Consider the following 27,248-nt stretch of genomic DNA (forward strand, 5'->3'; position numbering starts at 1 on the left):
TTTTGCCTCTTTGTTTGGCCAACCCCAAACCCAAGTCTACTCCAGACGGTGGTGAAAGAAGAGCTCACACAGCAATGCTCCACCTCTACTGTTTATCAAAGTAGACCAATACCCTAAACTAACAATGCCACTTTCATCCAAAAAATTCTGAAAGTGGCTTCAGATTTCAAACTCATTTATTACTTTATTTTTGTACGTATGACTCATAGTTCGTGAGGTCTACACAAAACCGCATACAAGGGAAGAGGAAAAGGGAGGGATCCTGTAATAAACTCTACATTACCTGAAAAGATAGGTAAGTATCTTCTAGTATCAGCTCCTCTCAACGTTAAATCACAAGAAGGGGTTATATGCAGTTAAACCTAATCAGTTCTGAGCTGAGTTTTGAATCTTGGATGGTGACACAGTGGATGTAGATGTGGGTTGCCTGGGCTTTAAAAATCCTAGTTGAGAAACAGTAATGGCCATGACAAAGCATGTCTGTAGCAACCACAGATGGGCACTCCTTAATCTTCATCTTGCGTGTGTGTTACGCATTAAACCACTACAGGCATTACAGCACACAAATAATTCACACACAGCATCTGCGAGGCTTGCAGAATTTCAGAGGAAGGGGACACAGCTCTGCTCAGCTCTAACAAATTACAATCAATTCACTGTTACAGATTTTCCATGTCTTCAAGGGCAACGTGGTGTTATGGGGTGCTCTTGCTCCTCAGCAGAGTCAAAAGCTTCCTGAAGGCTACCTCAAAAATCCCTCTCCCTATTTCCATCAGGACCCCCAAAATCCCCCGTAGCAGCTGTGAGCAGACGTTATTCCAACTTCCCTTTCAACAGCTGCCGGACACGTCCGAGCACGGGGCTGCGTGATGCATCACCGTGTCCTCAGCCGGTGGTAGGTCAGCAGCGTGCTGCAGACCTCAGCCTCTTTCCTGCTCCTTTTTTAAACTTCACGGTGTCAGCTGAGTTGAACCAGTTTTCTGGAGGCTTTCCCATTTCCTTAATACTTCAGCAAACAGCACTAAGAGTGCGAAAGGGTCAGTGCACATTTTTAAAGGAACACGGACCTGAGAAGCACTACTTGGCTGTCACTGCTGTGATGGAGATGTATCAGCCCTTGCCTTCCCCCTGTTTTTAAAGCTGCTCTACAGCGTGTTTTATTGCATTTGATGGGGAACTTTAAAAGGCTCCTGTTCTGAAGTGATTTTAGAAGACAGCCTCCATACGGCAATGCTTTTTCTCACCCTTTTCTCAACGCTTTTTCTTCAGCTATAGTCGAGCTTGGTAAAATGGTGTCTTGGACAGCTTCTGACCTTGCTTCAGGGATGCTTCTTGTTCACTCCTGTGGTTGAGATTTCCTTGTAATCATGGCTGTACAATGTTTCCTATGGCCCACAGGGACAAAAATCCCTTTGGGGCAAGGACACTGAATTCTCCATTACATGGCATCTAGCCCCAAACCCCACGTTTTCTGTTAGCCAAACTAGAAAATTATATGCTGAAACCTCAGGTCCGGCATGGGGCAACAAGGGCAACAAGAATCAGTTCTGTTTAAACCAGATTAGATCTGACTTCCTGTATAAAATTGTTGAAAGTCATCCCTTACGCTCACCAAATGACCTCAGCAGGTGCATATCTTTCCTAGAAAAAAGATCCAACCCCTTTTTCAGTGACAGGGAGTCTGTCATGACCCCTGGAGAACTAAAGATTAATGATCTACTTCACATTAAAAACCCACCATATTTAAGTTGGGTTATATGGACGTATATTGCTACCAATTTGCAGTTGCAGGTCAAAAAAAAAAAGATTTAAGGCAGAACAGTTCTGGTTTGGTTTCCGAGTCAGGAAATCCTCTCTGTAATTGCAGTCTCCCAGGTAAGTCATGCTTCCCTCCATGCTCCCACCCACGCCACATCCAGGTGTTTAAGTAGGTAATACTTTCCTCTCCAGAGAAACACGGTGGCCTCTAGCAATCCCTAATTAGCACTTTGCTGATCGACGAAGCGCCGAAGAGCATTTGCTTCTGTATCGCCGCTAACTCTATAACCGATAATTACATTTTTGTCAGGCTGCCAAGGTCCTCACACACACCTGCACGCTGCCCACACAGTTGTTATGAAGAGATTTATAATAATTAATTGTAACATTCCTATCACACATCTCCCCACCCGCTTCCAGCAGCGGCATGTAAGTCCAACGACGGGCATGTCTAACTTCCCCTCCTTGTTAACCAGGTTCACAGCATTAGAATAAAGTCAGTTAAGAGCGTCTTCTGTTTGCATCCTTTGAAGCTTTGATTCATTTTTTTCCTGACATCTTAATTTAATTCTAGGTGAGGAATCATGCTTTCTTTTCTTCTTCTTCTATTTTCCCCTGGTTATTTGTTCACGCCTTCCTGACTAGTCTAGACAGCCCTACCACTTATGATTTTCCTGAGATGGACGCTTTCCAAACTGCATGGCTCTCCTCCCACAGAACATGGGCCAAGCTTCACAAAACCAAACCTCTTCCCACGGATCACCATTTCCCTGGCTAGCAATTGAGTTCCAGAGCTGAAGAGGTGGGAACTAAAGGCCGTGCAAGATATTCATCACCTCCAGGACCCTTCCCAGTTTCCACGGGCATCTACTGTCCATGTAGCATCCCACCAAGCTGCATCCCTCATGCTGATATTCCTACCCCCTCCCGACTTCATGCTCACCCTTGGAGCCTCCCAAGCTGCTAACACTGATGAGCCCCTGCTGCAGTGCTCCCCTTGCTGGTCTTCATGCTGCCCTTCTCTGGGAAAGCAAAAAGCCCTGATGAAAGTTTCCTTTTCCCTGATTTGCTTCTAATCTGTTTTGCATTTTATTCTTTCTTTTTTTTTTTTTTCCACACCATGTTCTCTTTTCACGTCCTTCTCAGTTTTCACTTTCTCTTGCAGGTTGCTGGCACTATTGACATCCATCTGCACTTAATCTTTTCGGGGTTAAGTCTTACACACAAATATTTGCTTTCCCTGTTGGCACTTCCAGCAGTCTAGGCAAAACTTTGAAATTTCCCTGTGGCAATAGCAGTGGGAGGTCCCAGACAGTCAGGGAAGGGGCTTTACTCCCTGTTTTCTCATGGACTTGCATCGCAGAGCATTTGTGGTAGCTGATTCCCATCCAGGATAGGACAGAAACAACCTTCTTTAAGGTTCAGACATCGAGCGGTTTGTAACCTTGAGTCCTGTGCTATGAGAGGATATAGGATAGAGGTCTACACAATCACGAGTGCCGTAGAGGGAGTACATAGAGACTGACAGCGTCTCCCAGCAGAAGAACTGGGGGTATCAAATGATATAGTAGGAACCAGGCTCAAGGCAATCAAAAAGCAGTGATTCTCAAGAGGAGGCTGGACAGCTTCATGGAATATAAATCTACTGAAAGTCACTGACCATATAGAAACAACTAAATATATGGAAATTACTTCACCACAGAGAGTCCTTCACTTGAAAACACTGGAGGCTGGGAGAGCATCAGCAGGAACCACCATATATCATTACCCTCTTCTTACACTCTTCCCTGGACACCTGATTTAGACATCTATTGGTATGCTGTGGGTCTTGGAGGGGCAGGGGGGAATGCTGGCAGTCTTTTACTGTATGTGAAAAAAACTAGTGCAACTGGTTCATTTCAGCTGTTTCACAGCCAAGCAGGTGGAAAGGACAATTTCAGCTCTGAATCTCACCTATGCCTGGTATTCCCCTGGGTCACCACTGACCAAGTACAGGCGCCAAACATAGGCAACCTGATTTTCACATCATACTTGCTCTTCTTGATCCACAGACTTCGTGTCCTTCCTCCTTGCTTCCTTCTTCTTTGCCATCAATGGGAAATAGTTTATTGCCAATTTTAGAAGACAAGGCTGGGACAGGTGCTGGAAGGGAGCTCCCACCTCCTCAGAGATGTGGTGGGGGCAACCACTTCCACGACCCAACAGGGCCTGTGAAAATCCCTTACAGGTCACTAAAGTCACCCCCATTAGCACGGAGCAAAAATCATCCCTCTGCCTTCCTAACAAACTCATCTCGTGGACTGCTTGGAAGCTGACTTTGCTCGGCTCAAGGATATTAACTGAAGAAACTTGCACACATTTCGCCCTGATGGAAGCTTTTGAGAATGATTTTAAGAAAATTGGTTTCCTAGTCTTATCTTCTGTTGTATTTCCACCTCTAAACATTTGCGTGTGAGACACCAGGAAACATGAGTCATCTTGATTTCTTAATGGCACACCAGTTTTCTGCTTGCAACTATGTCTGAACGTGTCATCCCAGAAAACCGACGCAGCCATGAATGAGGTCCCAAATGGAGACTTTCGTCTCCAGAAGGTCCTACTTGGTTCCCCCTGGAAATTAGGCAGATGAAGGAGGAGTGGCCATGAAGAAACAGTTATCAAAAGCCCCCCTGGCTCACCTACAGCAGTTTTGTTTTTTTTAAACAGTAAACTATATCACTGTTCCCATGTCAAACGAGAGCAAGCAGATGATTTGATTTCCAACACAAGAGAGAAGAAACTACAGGACCAGAGGTGGGGTGAGACCTCTGTGGTTGATGAACCTCCACTGATTTCCCAGCCCTGAACTCTCAACCATTAAACTGTTCATCGGGTTTTTCTGGCATCTCTTGGGGAAAGACACTTCACCTCTCCATGTCACTCTGCCCAGGTTAACAGTGGTTAAATATTTAACTGAACTCCTGGGCATTTCTGAAGGCCAGTACTGTGCCGGGGAGGGGTACTGGTAAAAGCTGACCTTTGCTAGATGAGACTGGTCTCCTCAGGATCCTGTTTTTGTTGGCAGGCAGAGAAGCCCCTCCAGAAAAGCACTGAGAAGAGACGCCTGGTTGAGGGAACGGGGAACCCGCTCCACTGCTGCACACAGAGCTCCATGAGCGAGCCCCTACGCAGGATGCCAGCCCCTGGATTTGGTATCACAGCTTTCCTTTGTGGCCCTCAGCAGAGGAAAAGTGATGATGAAGCACCCTGTAATTCTGCGCACTGTCTTGGTGGTTTCTCAGAAAGTTTCCTTATGCGGTGCCCCCAGTTCACTTTGGATTTCACTGTGTGGAGTTTCTGGAGGTTGAGGTCATCACTTAACAAGCATGATGACATACCATGTAAAAATGTGCTTTCTCCACCTCACTGGCACTCCAGGCCCAAGTTCCTCTTCACTAGAACAGCACTCAAACCCATACAAAACCAAAACTCTTCAAGAGTGCTGTGATTTTTTTTGCATGATTACTTTGATTCTTCAAGCCAAGTCCATTCAAAACCTTTTTAAGATGAGCAGAAAAAAAATACTTTTTATAGTCCTTTGTTGAACTTCATGTCCTCCAGGTCTGGATCCAGCTCTAGGTCAGACACCTGACTCTAAGGAGACGAGCCAGTTGCCCAACTGGAGGTGTCTACCCTCATTTCAGGTGGTGTGTATTTCGGACGGTGTGCATTTGCAGGCGGGTTCCTACCTGCCAATTTCCACTGCAGATGGTTTAGAGTTTTCCACAAGTCTTGTGACATATCTGCCAGCCTGCACAAAGGTCTTGGCCAGTCTAGGGCATTTCAAATGGCATAAGGATCCTATGGTTAGGTAACCAGATCCTGCTTTAGGTGTCTACATTGTAAGTATTAATGTAAGAGCGAGGCGGTCCAAGAAATCCTTTATCCAACAAGCCCTGACTCCTGCAGCATCCCACCATCCCACCTGAGAAGCCTGTAGCTGAAAGCCTAAGCATCAGCCCAGCTAAGCAAACCCATGTCTAGAACAAATCACATCAATTTTTCTTAACTGCATGTCCTTGAAAAGTTTAAGTTTACTGTATTGCTAGGCCTTCACATTAAATATGGCATGACACACTGTTCCATTCAAGAGGTCGACTAGGCCTTGAGACTACTGCAACTATTGATCCTTTAATTTAGAAAGATGATGCTCAGGCTTCTTAGATGTGGTTGGATCTTCTGTTTCCAAGTTCAGCTCTCTGCAGAAATGGGGCCATGTAAGGAATGACAAATTTTAATAATGTTTTGAGGCAATATAAACCAATATGGTGTTTTAGTTCCTGACAAGAGCAAATCTTCCCAGGACCCTTGGTATCCTTCAGGCACCATGCTTGCTTCATGGTGGCAAGAGACAACCCTATCTCCTGCCTTTTTCCTTTTCCAGAAATGGAGAGTTTTCCACAAAAGCACGTCTCCTCTGTCTGGAATGGGGCAATCCTCTATTCAAACCACCGAACAGAAGCAACACTGTGGTTGGTTTGGCTGGTTCTTCTGCATGGCATCTTTAGTTTCCTCCAGCCCAAAAGAGACCAAAGTGCCTCACACCAACTTTTTCCATCACAACCACAGATTACACACTTCTCAAATCACAGGCACAAACTCGGGAGGGGAGAAAGTGGACTATACTCCTTAACACATGGTTCCTTTTCCTTTAAAGTCAGAGGGATTTTCAGTGTAAATGGGACGAGGTAGAAGTACTTAGTGTACTTCCTCTAAGTAGGTAATACAAAGCACAGTATATTTAGCTATTCAACGGATTGCTTCACTTGAATATAGTTTGATTTCCATTTCAAACTTTTAAAATCAAACCAGCACATATCTCACACTTCTTTTATAGCCCCAACTTGTATTCTCCACTTTTTCCTCCGAAGACCGCTATTTTGCACCAAGTCAGGGCTTCTGATATTGAAGCATCTATCAAAAGGACTCCTGTACCCCACTCTGCTCTTGGCTGCAGCACTTTAAAGCCTTGTATGCAATGAAACTCAGTCTTTCCTCACATTTTGGTAGCAATGCTGAAGTAGACAAGCTCCCTAATTCCTTTCAACTACTACTTAAAAAAATCCAACCAAGAAACCAATCCCAAACCAGAATATTCATACATAAAATGCATGGAAAAAATACGTTCAGAGTCCCATCTAGAGTGTATACTTGGCGACCAAATAGAAAAAGCCCTAAAATCAATGTTGAAGTAATTCAAAGAGCCCCATGTAAAAGGTCGTCTTACATGATGGTTCCAACAGTGTTGCCTGGATTAGAAAGCTTATTCCAGTTGTTACTGCAAGCTTTGGAGTCTAAGGCTTTCTATGGTCAGAGACATTGTTCCCTTTTGATAGAGTATTGATAACATATGTGTCCTCTTTTTTTTTTTTTTCTTTTCCTAACACCATTTTGAGAAATGCTTTTAGTTTCATTTACACATTTTGCACCATTTCCTAAATCAGCCTGTAACTGACCACAAGCATTTAAAAAAAGGGGGCCAGGGGTTTTGGAATTTCAAAACACAAGGAATTACTTTAAAGCAATTTAGAAGATTGGATTTAAATCCACAAAATAAAACTCAATGTCTTACATGCATTCAGCAAATCTTATCCAAAAGGCTTTATAAGCTAGAAGATAAAGACTCCAAAATGCATCATAAGCTCCAGCCAAATTCAAGCCACCTGCTCCACACAGCAATAGATATGGAAGGAGGACCTCAGGCAGGCTGCAGTGGTTGTTTCAAGCGCTGGACTTTTCCAGAATCCACTGAATCTAAGCCCAGAACTGCTATATCCAGGTAAAGTAGACAGTGAGACACAGCTATAGTCATGGTCAAGGTGTTGTAGCGTAAATGGTCCAGGATCACATCAGTCCCTTTTAGATGCTAATAAGTTCATACGGGGCTAAGGCCAGATCACAATGTGAGCTCTAATGAGATCTGTTTCTGCAACATTAATATATTGTCTTCACCCAAGAGGCAAGCAGAATCTGAAACCAGTTTTTTGCAGGGCTACCCTCACCACTGGGTGCAACACAGGAGCTCTTTCAACTCATATATTGCACTGGGCATGGATTTCCAAATCACTGTGCTGCTCTAGAGAAGTCAGGAATACCAAATGCAGCTGACACTGCAATCACAACTCGGGTCACGGGACAAACCAGTCCCAATATTTGGACTGACCCCCCCACTACGTTTTATGTGCCACAAGATGCACATTCATTAACCTGTCACTTCAGTATCAGTTTATGCCTGGAGAAAGCATCAGCGCTGCAAAGCAGAGGACACGACGCTGGTATCACATAGCTCTGTTTTCTCAAATGTTTCTGTAAGCAGTATTTCTGTTGGCAATTCTCATATTTAAAAGGCAATTCTCATAATTAAATAAAATTAAGTGTGATTCAGCTGCCCACCCTGTGACACCTGAAATGCCCCTGTGGGCTCCAGCTGCCATTGGAGAACGTGATGTTTCAGTGACGACCAGCAGGTTTCTTGCTGTTTCTGGTCTTGTGCCCTATCTCTCAGATCCCCTCTGGCATCTCAAATGGCAACAGGCAGTTGAACTGCTCCTATAAAGGTCAGTATCTCAGTCTGACTGCTGGAGTCCAGGAGACTCCTGGAATGCATTGAGGATAACTTCTTCGGCCAGGTAATAGACAGCCTTACCAGAGGGGATGCAATATTGGATCCGTTGGTCACCAATGCAAGTGAGCTAATTGGTGACGTCAAGATTGGAGGCAGCCTGGGCTGCAGTGATCACGCACTGGTGGATTTCGCAGTCCTGAGGGATATGGGTCAGGTGAAGAGTAAAGTCAGGACCCTGATTTTAGGAAAGCAAAATTCCAGCTCTTCAAGGACTTTAGTCATAGAATCATAGAATCATACAGCCATTTAGGTTGGAAAAGACTTTTAAGGTCATTGAGTCCAACTGTTAACCTAACACTGCTAAGTCCATCCCCAAACCATGTCCCTAAGCACCTCCAGTCAACTGGGACCTCCCCAGTTAGCCGGGACTGCTGGTAAATGATGGAAAGTGGCTTGGTGAGCACTTCTGCCAGCTTCCTCAGTACCCTTGGGTGGATCCCATCCGGCCCCATAGACTTATGTGTGTCTAAGTGGTGTAGCAGGTCACTAACCATTTCTCCTTGGATTATGGGGGCTTCATTCTGCTCCCCATCCCTGTCTTCCAGCTCAGGGGACTGGGTACCCACACAACAACTGGTCTTACTATTAAAGACTGAAGCAAAGAAGGCATTAAGTACCTCAGCCTTTTCCTCATCCTTTGTCACTATGTTTCCCCCATGCATGCAATAAAACATTGAGATTCTCCTTAGCCCTCCTTTTGTTGCTGATGTATTTATAGAAACATTTTTTACTGTCTTTTATGTCAGTAGCAAGATTAAGTTCTAGTTTGCCTTTGGCCCTTCTAATTTTCTCCCTGCATTACCTCACGACATTCTTGTAGCCCTCCGGAGTTGCCTGTCCGTTCTTCCAAAGGTCATAAACTCTCCTTTTTTTCCTGAGTTCCAGCCAAAGCTCTCTGTTCAGCCAGGCCGGTCTTCTTCCCCACCAGCTCATCTTTTGGCACATGGAGACAGTCTGCTCCTGCACCTTTAAGATTTCCTTCTTGAAGAATGTCCAGCCTTCCTGGACCCCTTTGCCCTTCAAGACTGACTCCCAAGGAACTCTGTCAACCAATCTCCTAAACAGGCCAAAGTTTGCCCTCTGGCAGTCTAAGGTAGCAGTTCTACTGATCCCCCCTCCTTACTTCTCCACGAATCAAAACCACTCTCATTTTGTGATCTCTATGCCCAAGACAGCCTCCAACCATCACATCACCCACAAGTCCTTCTCTGTTCCTGAACAACAGGTCCAGTGGGGTGCCTTCCCCTGTTGGCTCACTCACCAGCTGGGTTAGGAAGTTATCTTCCACACAGTCCAGGAACATCTTGGACTGTTTCCTCTCCACTGTATTGTATTTCCAGCAGGCATCTGGTAAGTTGAAGTCCCCAATGAGAACGAGGGCTAGTCAATAGGACCCCCTGGGAAACTGTCCTGAGGGACAAGGGAGCAGAACAGACCTGGCAGATCTTTAAGGACTCTTTCCATAGAGCACAAGAGCTCTCAATCCCCAGGTGTAAGAAATCAGGAAAGGAAGGCAAGAGACTGGCATGGCTGAGTTGAGACCTGCTGGTCAAACTAAAGGGCAAGAAGGAAATGCACAGGTGGTGGAAGGACGGACAGGTATCCTGGGAATAGTATAGCGATGATGCCCGGTTGTGTAGGGATGGGGTCAGGAAGGCCAAGGCACTGCTGGAGATGAACTTGGCAAGGGATACAAAGAATAAGAAGAAGGGTTTCTACAGATATCTCAGCGAGAAAAGGAAGGTCAAAGAAAGCATACCCCCCGCCCCGATGAACAAGACTGGCAAACTGGTAACAACAGATAAGGAGAACATTAAGGTAGTCAACAACTTTTTTGCCTCAGTCTTCACTGGCAATCTCTCTTCCCACACCTCTCAAGTGGACAGACCACAAGACAGGGACTGGAGGAGCAAAGTCCCTCCCACTGTAAGAGAAGATCAGGTTCACGTCCACCTGAGGAACCTGAACATACATAAGTCTATGGGATCTGACGAGATGCACACCAGAGTCCTGAGGGATTGGCTGATGTAGTTGCCAAGCCACTCCCCATGATATTTGAATCATCCTGGCAGTCAGGTGAAGTCCCTGGTGGCTGGAAAAAGGGAAACATTGCACCCATTTTTAAGAAGGGTAGAAAGGAGGACGCTGGGAACTACTGACTTGTCAGCCTCATCTCTGTGCCTGGGAAGATCATGGAACAGATCCTCCTAGAAGCTATGCTAAGACACATAGAGGACAGGGAGGTGATTTGAGACAGCCAGCATGGCTTCACCAGGGGCAAGTCCTGCCTGACCAACCTAGTGGCCTTCTGTGATGGAGCGACTACATCAGTGGACAAGGGAAGAGCTATGGATGTTGTCTGTCTGGACTTCTGTAAGGCCCTTGACACAGTTTCCCACAACATCCTTCTCTCTAAATTGGAGAGATAGGGATTTGATGAGTGGACTGTTTGGTGGATGAGGAAATGGTTGGATGGTCACAGCCAGAGGGTAGTGGTCAATGGCTCAATGTCCAGATGGAGATGTGGTGTTCCTCAGGGGTCCGTATTGGCATCAGTACTGTTTAATATCTTCATCAATGACATAGTGGGATTGAGTGCACCCTCAGCAAGTTTGCAGACCACACTAAGCTGAGTGGTGCAGTTGACACGGCTGAGGGATGGGATGCCATTCAGAAGGACCTGGACAAGCTCGAGAAGCGGGCCCATATGAACTTCATGAGGTTCAACAAGGCCAAGTGCAGGGTCCTGCACCTGGGTTGGGGCAACCCTAAGTATCCATACGGGCTGGGGGATGAAGGGATTGAGAGCAGCCCTGAGGAGAAGGACTTCGGCATACAGGTGGATGAAAAGCTGGACATGAGCCAGTAACGTGTGCTAGCAGCCCAGAAGGCCAACAATATCCTTGGCTGCATCAAAAGAAGCGTGACCAGCAGGTCAAGGGAGGGGATTCTGCTCCTCTACTCCACTCTCATGAGACCCCACCTGCAGTACTGCGTCCAGCTCTGGGGTCCTCAGTATGAGGAAGACATGGACCTGCTGGAGTGGGTCCAGAGGAGGCCACAAAAATGATTAGAGGACTGGAGCACCTCTGCTATGAGGACAGGCTGAGAGTGTTGGGGTTGTTCAGCCTGGAGAAGAGAAAGCTCTGAGGACACCTTATAGCAGCCTTCCAGTACCTAAAGGGGGACTACAAGAAAGCTGGAGAGGGACTTTTTACAAGGGCATGTAGTGATAGGACAAGGGGTAACAGCTTTAAACTGAAAAGGGGTAGATTTAGACTAGATAGAAGGAAGACATTTCTTACAATGAGGGTGGTGAGGCACTGGAACAGGTTGCCCAGAGAGGTGGTAGATGCCCCATCCCTGGAAACATTCAAGGTCAGGTTGGATGGGGCTCTGAGCAACCTGATCTAGTTGAAGATGTCCCTGCTCATTGCAGGGGGGTTGGACTAGATGGCCTTTAAAGGTCCCTTCCAACCCAAACCATTCTATGACTCCCTCCCAGGGGGTGGAACTGCCAGTGACACCCAGTCGGCCTCACCTCTGAACTGTCTGGGCTTGAGGGTGGAAAAAATAAAGAACTTAATTTTTGTACTTTTAGTGGTTTCCCTTATTAGAAAAAGGCATGTTACACTAACCGAACGCACATTTCTAAGTTGTTGAATAGGACAATACCACATTTGAACATCTGCTTGGTGCTGGTGACCTCCTAGGGTAGGCAGAGATGAACCTCACCCTGAAAACACAAGACAAGTCTGCAACAACCTCTATTCTGCTCTTGGAGTCCCAAATTGCTCTGAATCCTCATTTAGCTAGATTGAGAACCTGCCTCCCCTCTCTCCGTCCATTGTCTGCCTGTACTGCTGCCCATAAGGACTGCCTGCATCTTTCCAAGATATAAAAAAAAAAAAGGAAAGAAAAGAAAATTTCCTAGGATCTGTAAAGGAAGGGACAAGATACTGCCCCTGATAAATACTGAGAGCAAACATCAACACTGGAATAGCCACATTCCCAGCTCGGTAGTTGTGGGGTTGAGACTGACCCTGGACACTGCCAATGTGTATGTTAATGTTTAAAGACATATGTGGGCTTAGGAGCAGGTTAGAGTACACAATTAGCCCTGGGCTAGCCTGAGATCTCTCCATTTCGAAACATAGGAAATGCTGTAAATACCACAGCAAATGCAATTACCGGAGCGTGATAAACACCACTTCGTTAGCAGGGACCACAGGAGGCTTCTCCCATTTCAGACATTTCTGACAATGAGCAGGAACCAGAGGTCGATCCTGAAGTCCAGACACAGGACAGGCAAGCAAATGCCTCAGGGTTGCCTCCAGTCTGGGATTTTGGGTTTAGCCCTTCTCTGTCCTGATGCTGTGATGGAAGGAGCTCACTCCTTCACATCCTCAGCATCTGTAATGTGTTTCTGGAGCAATGACTGTCCATAAGGAGTGGGATGCGTCCCAGCAGCTCCAGATTGCCACTGACTTGGAAGCACCAGGACATTTCCCACCGGTATTTCAGCTGCTTCTAGATATGGGTTAAGTATAGGAGGGTTCTGTCACTGGATGTGGTTTTGAACCATTTTTATTGCAGCAGGAAAGATTTGAGCATAAAATATTATTTCCAGGATACATTTAATCTACAGTTCCGCACCTTTGGGAAAAGAACCAAGAATCACATTTGTTCCGCTGCCTTTTGAAATCAAGACTTACGAAAATACAGGCTCAATTAGGATTTCAAGGGACAGATCGTGAAGTGTTCACTGAACTCAGACAAAACGTGCCTGAGCCTAAAACATGTAAAAGGGCAGAAACCCAGTCACCGATGGTAGTAACAACCCTTCCCTGGGGTCTTCTTAAAACTGTTCGTTTCCAATCCACAGGCTTTTCCCAACATCAGCATTCATGTCCAGCATGGCTGTAGCTGTCTGAAGGGCCCAAGGACCTTGCAAGTGCTTTTTAGAAAAATTCACCTCCAGGTTGTCTTTTTGAATCCATATGTTGGAGGTGGGCTTTGGATGCTATCTGGTACCTGCTGGAGCTGCTCAGCCCCAGCGTGGGAGATCTAAACCCTCTCCAGAGGGAGCAAGTCACTACTGTCACGACAGCCATCCAGTTTGAGGAATAAGAAGTGGACAAGGACAGAGCACTCCGAAACCCTGTACAGTCACTCCCAGAGCTATGTCATGACCCGTGCGATGGATCTTCCTCCAGAGGCAGGCAGCAAAAGGAGAATGTCTTCTGACTGCAAGAACCACCACAATTTCCCAGCTTGACCCGAGCCTTGTAAATGATGGAGATTTCACTACATCAGTTGGATACATAATTTGGTGGATTATTTCCTCATTTCCTATTTCTATGGGTTTTGAAAATTTTCTCTCATTTACATCTGTTATTTTTTCTTTGTCTCTACCTACAGATAACTCCCCAACAGAGGTACTTAAAGACCAAGAATAAGGTGCCTGTTTTCTTCCCACAGATAAGCCACACACACAGAGATTCTCACTTTAAGGCATCTTGTATAGACCATGAATAAAATCTCTCCCACCCATCTGAGACCTCAGAGCTCTTTTAAAGCATGGGCTGGCATCTGGCAGAGGTCCCCCATGGCCGCTGTGGCTATGCCCCTTCCTCATTATCACTCCTCGTCCACATCCCAAGATGATGCTTTTAAGGTGGAAAAGAGCTTTCCTGTTCTGCAACAAAATGGAGGATTTTGAGTGGATGTGGCTGCTATGTTCACGCTTCAAAGGCTCCGAAACAGGACTTCTTTCCCCATGTAATGGAAATGGGGACTTACAGAATCTGAATTTGTATTGCTGTCCTCAGCCAATGTCAGTACAAGCTGTTCCTCCACTTTGACTTTCCTTCCTTTCTCTCCCTGACTACCATCCAGTTTTAGGCAACTAACTGAATTTTTTCCACAATAAAAAATATAATCAAAAACATCCAGAAGTACATAATTGTGTTCAGACCCTGTCTAAAGGCTCTGGAAAGACAAAAAGCAAGCCAAACAAATGAATGTTCTCTGAAATGGGTGTACAGTGAAGACAAATGGAGGTGATAAACTCACTGCATTTTGAGGCAATGGAAAGGACACGTGTCACCATCAACCTGAAGAAGGGAGCCAGACTTCATACCACCAACATGCTTCGGTTTGAACAAACAACAAAACTCCAGTTGCTCATGTGTCACCCGTCTGAACATATCTCCTTACTCAAAGTACGGCACTGCCAGTGCAATAAGGCTGGAAGTCACGGAGGGGGAAGGGGAAGGGCACATGATTTACACAAATAAGTTTACAGGCAGAAAAAGTGTTCAGACAGTTGTTTCTAATCCCAGTGGGGATAAATCCTGGGTCAAAGAGAATTGTCTCCACTGGACTGGGCTACAGAGCCTAACACATCTGCCTCGCTTTTACCATCTGCAGAATGGGAATAGTTCTGCTACTCTGCATGGTGGTAAAGATGAGTCATTTTGAGGATGACAGCATGTAGGTACTAGCTTGCATTTTTGTCCCACGTCTCGTCTCAATACAAAAACTGCATTGACATTCCCCCTTGCAGTAGCTAGTACTCCTGCTGGTTGCCCACTGATCTAGGAAATGCAAAAATACTGCAGAATAAGTCCATTAAGTGCTTTCAGATCTCAGGAAATATTTTTTTGCTTGCTTTCTCTTAACTTTTTTGGGCAGAAATTCAGACCTGGCTTTCTAGCCATATTATTTCCTTTTCGCATTATACAGTGTCATGGAAACTTGCTTCTCCCTCAGTATATTTTTCCCTACCGTCACTCATTTTACAGATAACTGGACTAACAGTTGTAGCAGCGTTCTTCCAAAAAAAACCCACAAACTGTGGCAGCAAAAGGAGGTAGTCACTCACTCAGCTGCCAGAAGCACCTGCAACAATTTGAGCAGCAACCAGCTGCAACTGGTCACACCAAAACCTCATACTCCCAGTCCCCCAAAACTGGCCGCTCTGGTTTGTCACCTCCCATTAGCTGCTGCAAGGGGCTGTGTGCTTCCAGGGCTGGGGACGAAGCCAAGCCTGGCACTGCGTGGCCGCTCCTGGCCGAGCGCAACGGGGCAAAGACACTTCTCCGGGGGAATTTGGAAAGGCACTTGGCTGGTGGAGGCAGGACGGGCTTTAAAAGGCTCCATCTGCAGCTTCCATTACGGTTTCGAACTACCGCTGCCTTGGAGCCAACGTGGCTTGCCGTTTGTGAAAATAAACATCAAAATGCACAGGCTGGGAGAAAATATGTCCCAAATTGAAAGACCTCATCTTCCTTCAAGCCACAATGGCTGATCCAGTTACAGGCAGCATTACAGGTGTCCTGTCTGCCAGCTGCCAGCTGGATTTTGGTGACTGTTGATTTTAATAAATGTTTTGCTCCATCTTTTTCTGTATCTATCTCACAGGTGGGTCAGGAGAGAGAAGGAAGTGGGAAGAAAAGACTTTTCCCTGGATTCAAGGTCGACTAGGGCCAGCAACTAAACCAAAGACCGGATCCACAGTACCTGTAGGAGCAGCATGTGCATCAAGGACAGATCCTGGCCCAGGACTGCTGGTCCACGTGAATCATCCTTCCCAACTGCTGACTGACACAAAGCATGGATTTGCACACACACAAACACCTAACACTTCTACAGACTTGCAGATTTACAGAGGAGCTTGGTGGCTGCCATAATTGGACTGAACAACACAAAATTTGGGGACCTCCCTCATGCATTTTGGCTGCTCTTGGTCCAGAAAACTTGTCTGAGACACACTCTGAATGTATTTCCAAAAAAGCTGGCCCAAACCAAGGTCTAAGAGAATCCAAGCAGGTGAAGAGCCAGGTGCACCCACCTCAGATGTTTGCTTCCCCCTCCTGTTCCCAACCCAATCAAAAGCACTGAAAGAGTCCCAGTGGGTTACTGCAAGTGGGGTGCCAGGAGTCATATCTGAGCATCTTCCAGTAGCTCTCAGGCTAAGTCTGTCCCTCCCCTCTCTAAGGTTGAAAAATCATGGCACAAGTATGAATAAGAAGCATGACTGGATCAAAAAACACCCATGATCTGCTTCTTTGGATTGCCCACTTTATTTTGCCTCAGATTAGTAAGATAATACATCCACTTTACAAGAACACCAGCCTCAACCCTTCTCCTTGGAGGCCAGGTCCCAGATACCCGGGCGAGCACATTGAGTACAGGCATCTGTGTCGAGGAAGGTGATTTGGCCGTGGACACAAGCACTTTCAAGCACATGTTGCCTTGCACCACTTCATTTCCCAGCTCCAGTAATTGTCCAGGTCCCCCCCAGCTGCCTCCCCTTGCCAGCCAGTGCTTTCACCCTTCTCGGCCTATGTGCGGTGGGATGTCCTCTCTCACCTGGGGAGGCCGCGAACAGGAGGGCAGGGCAAAAAAGCAGAGGAATCACCAAATCGCTCACACACAGAGAAGGAGACAAGGGACCAAAGTCAGCCTCCTCATGTCTTCTTGTTGCTACTTTTCCCATGACAGTGTCATCTCCAGAGCGTATGGACCAGAGGTCCACCTCTCATTACAGTTCTGCAATTCCCAGCCCACCTTCACATGCGGATGCTCAAGGGGTAGCTTCAAACTTTCCACTGCCCTCCCCAGAGGGAGGTAGCTCCCACCTCGGCCACTTCTGTGCCAACACAGAGAGAATGTGACCAGCCCATTGAAAGTCCCGTCTCTCCTACCTACCCTGAGACAACAGCAGCAGCATCCTACCTGTGCTGCACACTATGGAGTTAGCCCCAAAGCTGCATCCTTCCAACACGACTGGGAAACACATTGCCTTGGCCCTTGGCTAAGAGTCAGTGGTTAAGCGCTTTCAAAAAAATCTTTGTCCAGGTAAGCAAGCACTGTGGCAGGATTTGTGCCCGGCAGCACCACCACAGGTCTTTCAACCGCCTCTGGGCTGGAAACCCCAAGGGCACAGCACCCCTCCAGGCAGCCGTGGATCTGAAACACAGGAGGGACAACGGGCTCCCTTCAGCCCCATCTTTGTGCCTGTCAATGTGCAGAGCTCAGGCCACAACCGCCAGCCACCTCTGTGGCCACCAGCAGTTCCCCAGCCCTGTGGCGGTGGAAGAAGCCAGATGGAGAGCCAAAAAGGTGTCCTGGGGCCAGTTTCAGATGCCTGCTCGCTACCAAGTTCGTGTACAGCAGCAGATAGCCTCATGCCATGAAATCCAGAATGATTTAGTGCATTTGGCAGAACTTCTTTAAAGTATGGCTCTGGATAATGAAAAGCAGCCTGGAGCCATGTGGGTCTTCATTCATTGCCAGTTCCTGGAAGGATTGCTGTTTTGCCCTTCAAGGAGGCAGCCGTGTACATAAACACACATACCCATGGCTGTCTAGGCATTTCCTTGCTCAGCAGGCTGGAAACCAGATATTTTTAAGGATATCATGTACTTGGATGTGCCTGAGACATAGTCAGAGAGAGCTGTGCTCTGGAGTAATCTGCATTGCTTGACAGAGAGCACGTTGGTCCAGACTCATTCACCAGGAGCTGGGACACTGATTTGGGACTCCCCTCACCTTGTCCTGCACCCGTGTTAGTACCAGGAGGGTGCTAAGTGGGGGCCTCACTTGGCAGCTCCCCACCGGTCACGGCTGCTAGTGGGGACAAGAGTTCAGATGGGTGGGGAAAAGCTCCTTATTCAACCCCAAATTCAGACTGTTCACAATCGATATCAACTTCAAGGCTCCCATGCTACCTCAGGTCATCCCTCCAGCATTGTATAAGGCAGTCAGCCAACCTGCCTCCTGACACAGAAATGAGGTACCTCCAAGAGACACCCTAAAAACAGAGAAATTTCCCCATTTTTCTCCTGGGGAGCGCTCAGAGCACGTTCTGGGTGCTATAAACATGATAAAGACCATATGCAATGGAAACATCCTGTGGATAAGACTATTGTGTACTCCTTTGTGATCTTTTATTCTGTATTTTAGCAGCCTGTGCACATGGGGAGACAGAAAACTGATAGGGAGGTGACAATCAGACCTCTAAGCATCCCCTACCACACTTGGGTGGGAAGGTTTGGAAATGAGTCAATGCCATTTCTATGCCAAAAGACTCTCGGGGATGTTACCCAAATGTATCAACTGTCTCGTGGTGTCCCCTCATCTCAGACACTTGTCAGCAATTCTCCATTTCATCTAATATTGCTTACATGTATTCAAATTAAATACAGATCGTAGGGAGGGGTTTGCTCTGGGTGGGTTTCTGCGAAGAAAACAAAAGCACTGTAAATCACTATTAAAACAACCCAGAAGCGATGTACACTTTCTATCATGCTATTAGGCTAAGGGAGCAAAAACTCTTCTAACAAATGGCGGGGCAAGAAACCGAATGTAAAACAAGATTTTCAGACCTCTAGATATTGGACCTTACTTTCATCTATTTTGAGGTCTTTTTGCCCTGCCCATGCCACATAGCAGTGTTTTGAACTGAGAATATTTTCTATTTCCCTAGTGACTTAGGACAGAGAAGGGAGGATCCTTTATGTGGCTCATGCCACGAGCAAACACAAAAGGCCATTACATGGGAATTAAAGAAAACTGTCTTAACCAAGCCAGGCTGCTGCCTGCTCTTCTCCAGAGCAGTCCTTCCCCTAAAACTGCTGGCATTGGACTCCACAATCAGCATTTTCCAGTCCTGCAATTCATCTCCCAGCACTCGGAGCAGAGAGGGAACTCCTCAAGAGCAGAAGTTGTTAACTTTTAAAAGAGATAAAACAAATTGCTTTTTCATTTTATCTCGGTAGATACCATGGATGAAATTTCAGCTAAAATCCATTACAGTTACCAGGTTTTTTTTCTAATGGCCAGGCTTTGCATAATTCACACAGCAGAGTCACCTTCAGCATCACCGATGTCCATCTCAGCCACAGCAGGAAGAGCTCTGGTCCCTGCATCCAAGGCAGCTCGAGCTCTTTCCAGAGATGCCACAGGCTTCTCTCCAGCAGGTATCTAGCCATGTTACTATTTAATCACTGCCCAGACTCAAAATCAAGGCGGTCAGAAAAATTATGGGGACTTCCCCAACTTTCGTTCTTCTTTTCCCCTCTCCGGGGGCATGCTGCCTGGGCAGATGGATCAAAACAGGTCCCCACAGCAAATGTCACGTGAGAAAACCCTCCTCTGGGAGGCCAAAGAGCTTTCGTGTAAGCAGCTATTTCTCTGTGATTTAAGCCCTCGTGGTCCTGTGAAGCATCACTGAGTGAGACCCACTATCATCCGCCCGGCGGAGAGCATCAGGGAAGAGGCAGGCTGGGACCATTTCTGAGCAAATGTGCTGCTCAGCACAAATGTGCCCACAGATGGGTTCAGGGAATGATCCGACCCAGTGGCTCCCAGTTCATGCCCACAGCCGTTGCTAAAACAAATAGTTCTGAAACTATTTCCCCTACTTCCGCAGAGGAAGAATGCCATTTAATTTAATTTTTGCTTTGCATAATAATGGCAAGGCCATTTATGCAATTACATTGCTTTTCTTATCCGGTTCCCTTTTCAGCTGCTCCAAAGCCTTGCAGGTGTCCTAATCAGGTCATCAGGTTGTTACAGCTGCCAAAGTGCCACCGGAGAAGAGGACACAGGCCCAAAGATGCTAAGCAGATATTTGTAGATTGCCCTGCTAACCCACTAATTACCTTGCTTTTTATCTGGGACGCTGACTACTCTCATAAAAGCTTTATTATTACCCAGATAAATCTCTGGAGGTCTCTCAGAAGGCAAGTTGGTTCATCTAAATCAATTGAAGTAACAGCGTGGTTGTGGCTTTGATGCTTGAGACGAGGAAAGGCAATGTAGGGAGAGAGTCTTAATAAAAGATGTAATCTCCCCCTGCAGTCTCGCCAGGCTTAATTGAAGTTATTGGACTCCTTAATTTCCATGGGTTTTATCACAGTGCTAGTGCTCTCACAGTTGCTCACAATCGGTTTGACGCGCCACTGTTAATTCCCTCGTTCTGATGCACATGGGGTCATTTTGCAACTCTCCTGCATGAAAAGAGGGGAGGAAGGTGCCCTGTAAAAGAAGCACCGCACAGCCCCAGGTTGTTATCACCTCTGCAGCTCACAGAAAGCTGGAACGGAAGCCAAAAGACCACGTTTCCCTATCAACCTGTTGACAAAACCAGGAGTTAAAACCCCTCTGAATAATAAATAATGACAAGCGCTGTTGGATGCTTCTATAGACCTTATTATCACCAGACCTTGAATCACTTTGGTGTAATCTCACGTGTTCTGACAAGGCAACAAGGTCTTATTTACGAGATCACAGCATCCTGCAGAAGGCCAAGTCAGAAGAAATTACAGCCTCTAGATTTGCACTAAAATGGTAAAACTCTGCAGGGGAGCAAGATTTCAGTCCCAGCCCACTACATCACCCCCAGGCTTAGCAGCAGGCACTGCGAGAAGGGGGAAACCACAGGGACGATTCCCACCTCCCAGCTTGAGCAAACAGAAATCAACCCCCTGCATGTAGGAAAGTGTCATTTATCACTTAGCCATGAGAAAAAATTGTCGTGAGAAAGAGGCATTGGCATATATGGATGCTCTCTGGGCCTTCGGGATTTTCCCGTTCCCCCCTCTCCATCCTTGAAGGAGGATCCTGGCTGCATGGATGCATCCCTATCTCCCAAAAAAAAAGTCTGACCCCTTGGACTCCTTTGGAGCAAGAAAAGGTCGCAAGGCTGCTCCCTAAAAATATCAGTAATAAAACACCAGCACCGACGGCTGCACCGAAGAATAACTGGGCGGCACGCAGGGGTCTATGAGCAATTTTAAGGGTGCTGGGGGAAGCAGGGGGTAAAGGAAAAGGGATGTCTGGGGTGGATTCCCAAGGCAGGGGTGACCCGGAGGCCGCACACCAGCCGGCACGGGACAGCCTGGCATGCCTGCCTTAGGAGGCTGTCAGACTTTACAAACTCTTTGATACGTCTGTGGGTCTTCCCTCAGGGGGTCAACATGAGACTTGGGTAAAAACATGGAGCTTTTAAGAATTTTAATTAGGTTTTTATAACTTCTTAATTGTTCCTTTCTTTAATAGAAGCACCTTATTAAAAGAAACTGCTGTGACTGCAAGATTCCTTGGATAGGCGAAAATTGCATTTCTCCCAGGGGCAGAGGGTGGGAAGAATCGACTAAAACTGTAACTACGAAAGGGAAAAAGGAGCATTCCTGTGTTATTATCTCCACCAACATCAGCTCTGGGACTGGGCCAAACCTGGGACCCAGGTACCTGCAACATGCTGAAAGAAGTGGCCCCTCGCTCTGCAAGAAGTTGCAGCCACTCGTTACAAACCCAGCTCCAAACCCAAGCCTGGTGGGAACTCGGGGCTTTAGCAACAACCTTGCAGAAACCGCTGCGACAGCGAGCCAGAGTAAAGCAGGAGGTCTGCAAACATCACTAAGGGGCTGTGAGAAAAGTCAGGATGGAGCCCAATTAATTACTGCCTCTGCAAATGTGGAAGCCAAAATGCAAGTGCCTAAAGAAACGCCAGCTGGAGCTACTGTTGCTCTCCAGAGTGGCCAGAACAAGCACCTGAGTGAATTTATGAGACTGTGGGGTTATTGGAAAACTACGGAAAGCAGCGTCTGACCCTCAGCCCAGATGGCAAGGGGCTTAAAAACGCAGCTGGAATTAGCTTCCAGCGACGGCAGCAGGCCCAGCATGAGGAATGTACATCCCCAACGAGATGTGCCTTGGGTCTGGCCGCCTTTCACCGTGAGCCATGGGGCTTTGCGAAAATTAAAAGGGTTTTCCCGCAATGAAAGAGGCAAGTGGCGCATCCCAGTGCATTGAGAAGTTCCTGCACATCTCTTTGCTCTCTTTTGCATCATCACACTTTGGTGGGAGGAGGAGGAGAAGGAGCTCTCGGGGTTTTCCTCGTTTCACCCATTGGGACAAGGCTGCCTGCAGGGAAGGAGCACTGCAGAGAGAAGAGGGTAAGCGGGAGGACAGCGTGTCAGCGGTCACCTTTGGGTCCCCTGCTCCCCAGCTGGCTCAGGCACACCCTGCAGAAGGGACCTCTCCCTGGGAGCGGCATTACATGAGGCAAAAGACGTTCACTCATCACAGTGCTCTCTCACCATCTGGCTGAGCACCCCGGAGCTGCGAACACGAATTATTCATTGCAACCGCACGTGCTTCCAGCACTGAATTCTCCCCTTAAAATGTCCACCCCAGAAATATATCAGGAGTAGGGCACAGAGCCATAAGCAAATACAGGGATTCAAAAAGTCTTTCTGAGTATGGGATCCAGCTGTAAACAGGAAATTTCATCACTCCTTTATTCCAAACCTAGCTGGGAACGCTGCTTTTTGACAGATCTGCTTTTTAAGATGTCCCTGCACACAGCTGTGCCAAGGCCCAGAGGCAGGACCTTACCTACTAACTCCTGGAACTAGACCTTCGCCCCAGCTGCCTTCTGCTCTGAGGATCCCAGTGTCTCCATCTCTTCCCTCTGACTGCACAAAACATCTGTGACGGATTTTAACTAGCAATTTATGTCAATACGCAGCAGGTAGTGAGACCCCTGACTCCTCGCTGCAGCGTGAGCCTCATCAGAAGACACTTCCCTCTCTTTCCAAGCTCTCCACAACTTGACACCACCACAGAAGCCCGCCTTGGGTGTCCCCAGGCTCCCAAAGAGCCTCTTTTCCAAAAACCTTCAAGAGTAATGCTCCGAGTAACGCTCACTTTCTGTGCCACAAAGCCGGCACACGCCGCAGGTTTTGGCTCAGGAGCCGGCACGGGCCAGCTCGACCGAGCGTATTTGGAAATGGAAATTGTTTGCACTGCGATGGGATGCGAGCAGACATGGTGGCAGTTGGGAAAGTCGCCATCGGATGTGACAAGGCAAAGAGAGGAGCAAAACACTAAAGACAGCTGCACCCTGGAGACGGGCACCTGCATTGGGAAGAGCTGGGGAACAAATTCCTAATACCATGGCAGCCAAAAACGCCATCCCCTTCCGAGGCTGGGGCACGCAGGCACCGGGAGCCGGCGCTCGCCTGGGCAAACACAGATGCAGGAGGTGAATGGGAGCACAGTCAGCCCGAACTATTTTTAACTGGTGCAGAGGAAGCTTTTACTTTTCATTATGAAGGGGACACAAAGCGTCCGTCAGTTGTGCTGAATTTATTCACTGGACGGGTGGGTGTTGAAGTATGTAAAGCCCCCAGCCCCGGTCTGTGCGACCAGCAGCTCTAATCCCCGCCTGGTCTGCTCACAGCTGCACGGGGTCAAAGAGCACAACAGCTGAAATGCACTTTTGATACATACGCTTTCGGTTGCCGCAACTTACCCTGGGGGTTTCTGCCTCGTGATTTCCATTAAAGCTAACCCGCGAGATTCACTGCTGGCATAAGCGAGCACCAGCCCATCAGGATCCCCTGCATTTAGCTCAGCACTGCTAAATAAACAGTGCAGAGGCATCACAAGCGGCAGACACCGGGAGTTGGATCGGGTGGTCTCCCAATGCCTCTTTGCTCCCCCGGAGCAAAATCTGTGGATTTGGCAGCAGCAGCATCTTTACTTGCCAAATGCATTGCCTGGGGCACTGGGAGCCTTCAGACTGGCAGGGAGGAGGCAAGGCTGGGACTGGGGCTCTCCGCCTCCCCCCTCTTGCCCAGCCAGGGTTACGGCTCTGCCATCTAATTGTAAGATGATTCATTTTCTCTTATTTTCTCCATTCCTGCTGCTGTCCCAAAATACGTTATTTGAATATCACTGTTCCCCACTCCCTCCCCAAAATACCAGCAGTAAGAAAACACTCACTCACGGGGCATCCCAAGGAGCGAGGTTGTGGCACTGGCCAGACGGCCACACGGCAACTCAAACTTTGTATGCCAGTGGTCGGCCAGCTGGTAAAGGGAAAGGCTCAACCAGCTACCGAGTTCCCTCCATCCATCCCCTAAACAAGCCGCTAGTGCCTCTGCTGCCATACGTAAATATTGTGCCTTGGGTGAATCCACAGCAGACGCAAGCGATGACACATGTCCTGTCCATCCTGACCTAAAGAGATGCTTAAAATGTTCTTGGCTACTAGTAGAAACCACCAGCCTCATAAAACCAGGTTTGGCACTAAAACAGCTCTCCAAGTTCCACTTTTGCAAATGTATATGCACATCCAGAACATGCACACACATAACTGCGGGTTGCTCCTCTTTGCCAAGGAAGTATTTATTAAAATCTTGCATTTATTACACACACTGCGGCTCCATAAAGGGGCTCAGAAGCCACTAACAACGGGCATCGTTGGACTTTCCATACTAAAAATGTGCTTTCTTAAGGGAGGATCGCCTAGAGGGTGAACTACTTGCTGTGGCCTCCCTTGAGAGGAGAAAGAGGCATTTCATTCAGCTTGTTCAGAAGTAGGTGCCGGCATCATTCAGATGAACCATGCCCTCGTCACTCAGACGAAACATGCCCTCAACAGTCTATTTTTCCCCAGCTGCTACAAAGACAGCTTAGGGCAATTAGTTCAGTAGATGTTTATGCTGTTATGTGGAGTTAGGCAAGAATAATCCCTCACAGTCTGTGACGGTCCAGGCACTGCTCTCTCTACATGAGATGAACACAGAAGTAAAGCAGCAAAGCTCTGCTCCTGAACATTTCAGCCAAAATTAAAGAATGGGGTCTAGAGACAGCAAAGCCAGGAATGACCTGTGTGGAGTAGGACAGGATCACAAGCGATACTGGTTTCCAACCTATTGCTCGTGAACATGTTGGTACCAAGCTTTGCTCAGGTCCACGGGAAGCTAAAGAGCTAGCACAGAGGTCAGTTTTGAAAACAGAGTTTAACATCTCCCCACCAGTGTGTTACTTTGCCAGTGATACCACCAAAGGACCGGGAAAATCAGGGACCTGCTGCTCTGCATTCATATATGTATGTTTGCAAATGACATGGGAATACCTGTGCCCACTTAGAAGACAAGCAATGGAGAGCAAATAAATCCCTTACCCGGTTGTCTTCCTGAATCTCCCAGTCACTGGAGAAGCTCAAGACATGCTGCGCCTGCGAGCAGTTAGAAAACTGGAAAAGGCTGGCAAACATCCTTCTGTTCTCCTGGGTGTCCGGGAAAATCGCCTCCTGGAAGTTGACTCCGTGCGGCAGGAGGATGTAGTTCTCATCCATTCTGAAACACAGATTGCACGGGCAGCCCACTGTGAGGCTGAACAGCACTTTCCCTCCTGCAGAAGTCACCCCTCGTACTTCAGCCTGGCTCAACAAATGCCACCAAAGTCACACAGACAGACTTTTAGCTGGCACGCCGCTTTCAGTTCTCCTGGCACTTAGTTGCCAAGACGGCAGTTTCCACCACAGAGGACTGGACCAGGCAGCAGCAGTAAGGATTTAAGAGGCTCCCGCCACCCTGCAGACATCAATGAACCCCCACGAATGAGGCAAATCTGTATTTTGGCCCATGGTTCCTACGGAATTTGCATCGCTTTGCCCTTGATCCCGGAGTTTAAGTACTCCCTCAAGCAGTCAATAAATAACTTGTGTAAAACATGTTTAAAGATACTGCCACAGACTGAGCACTAGGCAGCATCAAACTGTGTTTCGTTAGGCACCCAGCACAAGAATATAGCAAGTATTTCGAAACAAGCGACGAGTACTATTTCGCAAGCGCTCTTGGACTGAAAGGTCACGGCAATGGCTCTGTTCCCACATTGTGGTTTATTTTCTTATTCTTTCGATGAGCCCAAAGTCAGGATTTGGCTGGGACCCTGAGAGAAAGCTATCGGGAGAGTACTTGGGGATGGGTTTTAAACTCCGGTGCCAAACTTCGGTGAACAGCCGCTGGCCCTTCTCCAGCGCCGTGACCGTCCCACCGTAAAACCAAAGGCAGCAGCAGCACCCAGGAGCTGCTCCGCAGCAAGCTCCCCGTACATCTGCCGCCCGGCAATGCTGGACTAGTAGGAATTTGGGCTTGGGTTCTTGGGTTTTGTTTTGTTTGCTTTTTTTTTTCCCCGATGGAACTGTGGGCGGACGCGCAAAGGAGAAGGCGCTGCGGGGAAGGCGGCAGCGGGACGGAGCGCATCCCCCCCCCCCCCCGGCCACGGAGATGTCCCGGAGCTGGGATACCGACCCCCCCACCGCCACCACCACCCGGACACCCCCCCCCCTCTGCCCGGTCCCGTCCCGGGACTTACCGAAGGAAGAAGAAATAAGCGTAGCCTTGCATGACGGTGTGCGAGTGGCAGGAGAAATAACCGAGGCCGGTGAGGTTGAGGCGGGAGCCGGCGGGCACCTCCAACATGCTGCCCCAAGCCTGATCGCACAGCAGCTCGATCTCGGCCGAATAAAAAAGCCCCCCCGCTCCCTGTTGGGGGCCGCCGGGGGGGCCCCTCTGCCAAGGCAGGTAGTTATAAGCACCGTAGGGGTCGGGGTGCAGGGCCAGCACCCGCGCGTAGACGATGATCGCCGCCAGCTCGGCTCGGCAGCCTTCGCTAAGAGGTCGCCACTCGGCCGGCAACTGGCAGCCCCCCCCGCCGCCCACCCGCCCCCCCAGCCCCAGCCCCAAGCCCAGCACCAGCAGCGGCAGCAGCCGCGGTGGAGGAGGCATCGCGGGAGGCTCCGCGGGTGGGAGGGAGGGGAAGGGAGGGGAAGGGAGGGCAGGGGAGGGGGTTAAGGGGGTTGAGTTGAGGGGGGGGGGGGGGAGACGGTCCGGAGCCGCTGCGGTCTGCCCCGGGGGCTGCGGGGGATTGGGGAGCTGGGGGAGAGGTGGGGAAAGGGTGGAAAAGGCAGGGAGGCAGCGAGGAGGTGATGCGAAGGGGCAGGGAAGAGAAAGGG

General features: G+C 48.1%; 1 protein-coding gene across 1 annotated transcript in view; it reads right to left on the reverse strand.

The window, feature by feature from the left end:
- The window catches only part of CCDC3 (coiled-coil domain containing 3), a 45,749-nt gene extending 18,728 nt beyond the window's left edge, over window positions 1-27,021 (reverse strand). Inside the window, exons 1-2 of the mRNA XM_030016059.1 lie at window positions 26,609-27,021; window positions 25,413-25,587 (exon numbers count right to left, since the gene is read on the reverse strand). Of these exons, the coding sequence (XP_029871919.1) occupies window positions 25,413-25,587; window positions 26,609-27,021 (588 nt within the window). The remainder of the gene's footprint in view (window positions 1-25,412; window positions 25,588-26,608) is intronic.
- Window positions 27,022-27,248: the final 227 nt, after the last annotated feature.

The sequence above is a fragment of the Aquila chrysaetos genome, chromosome 5 (assembly GCF_900496995.4).
Source record: "Aquila chrysaetos chrysaetos chromosome 5, bAquChr1.4, whole genome shotgun sequence".
NCBI classification, from domain to species: domain Eukaryota; kingdom Metazoa; phylum Chordata; class Aves; order Accipitriformes; family Accipitridae; genus Aquila; species Aquila chrysaetos.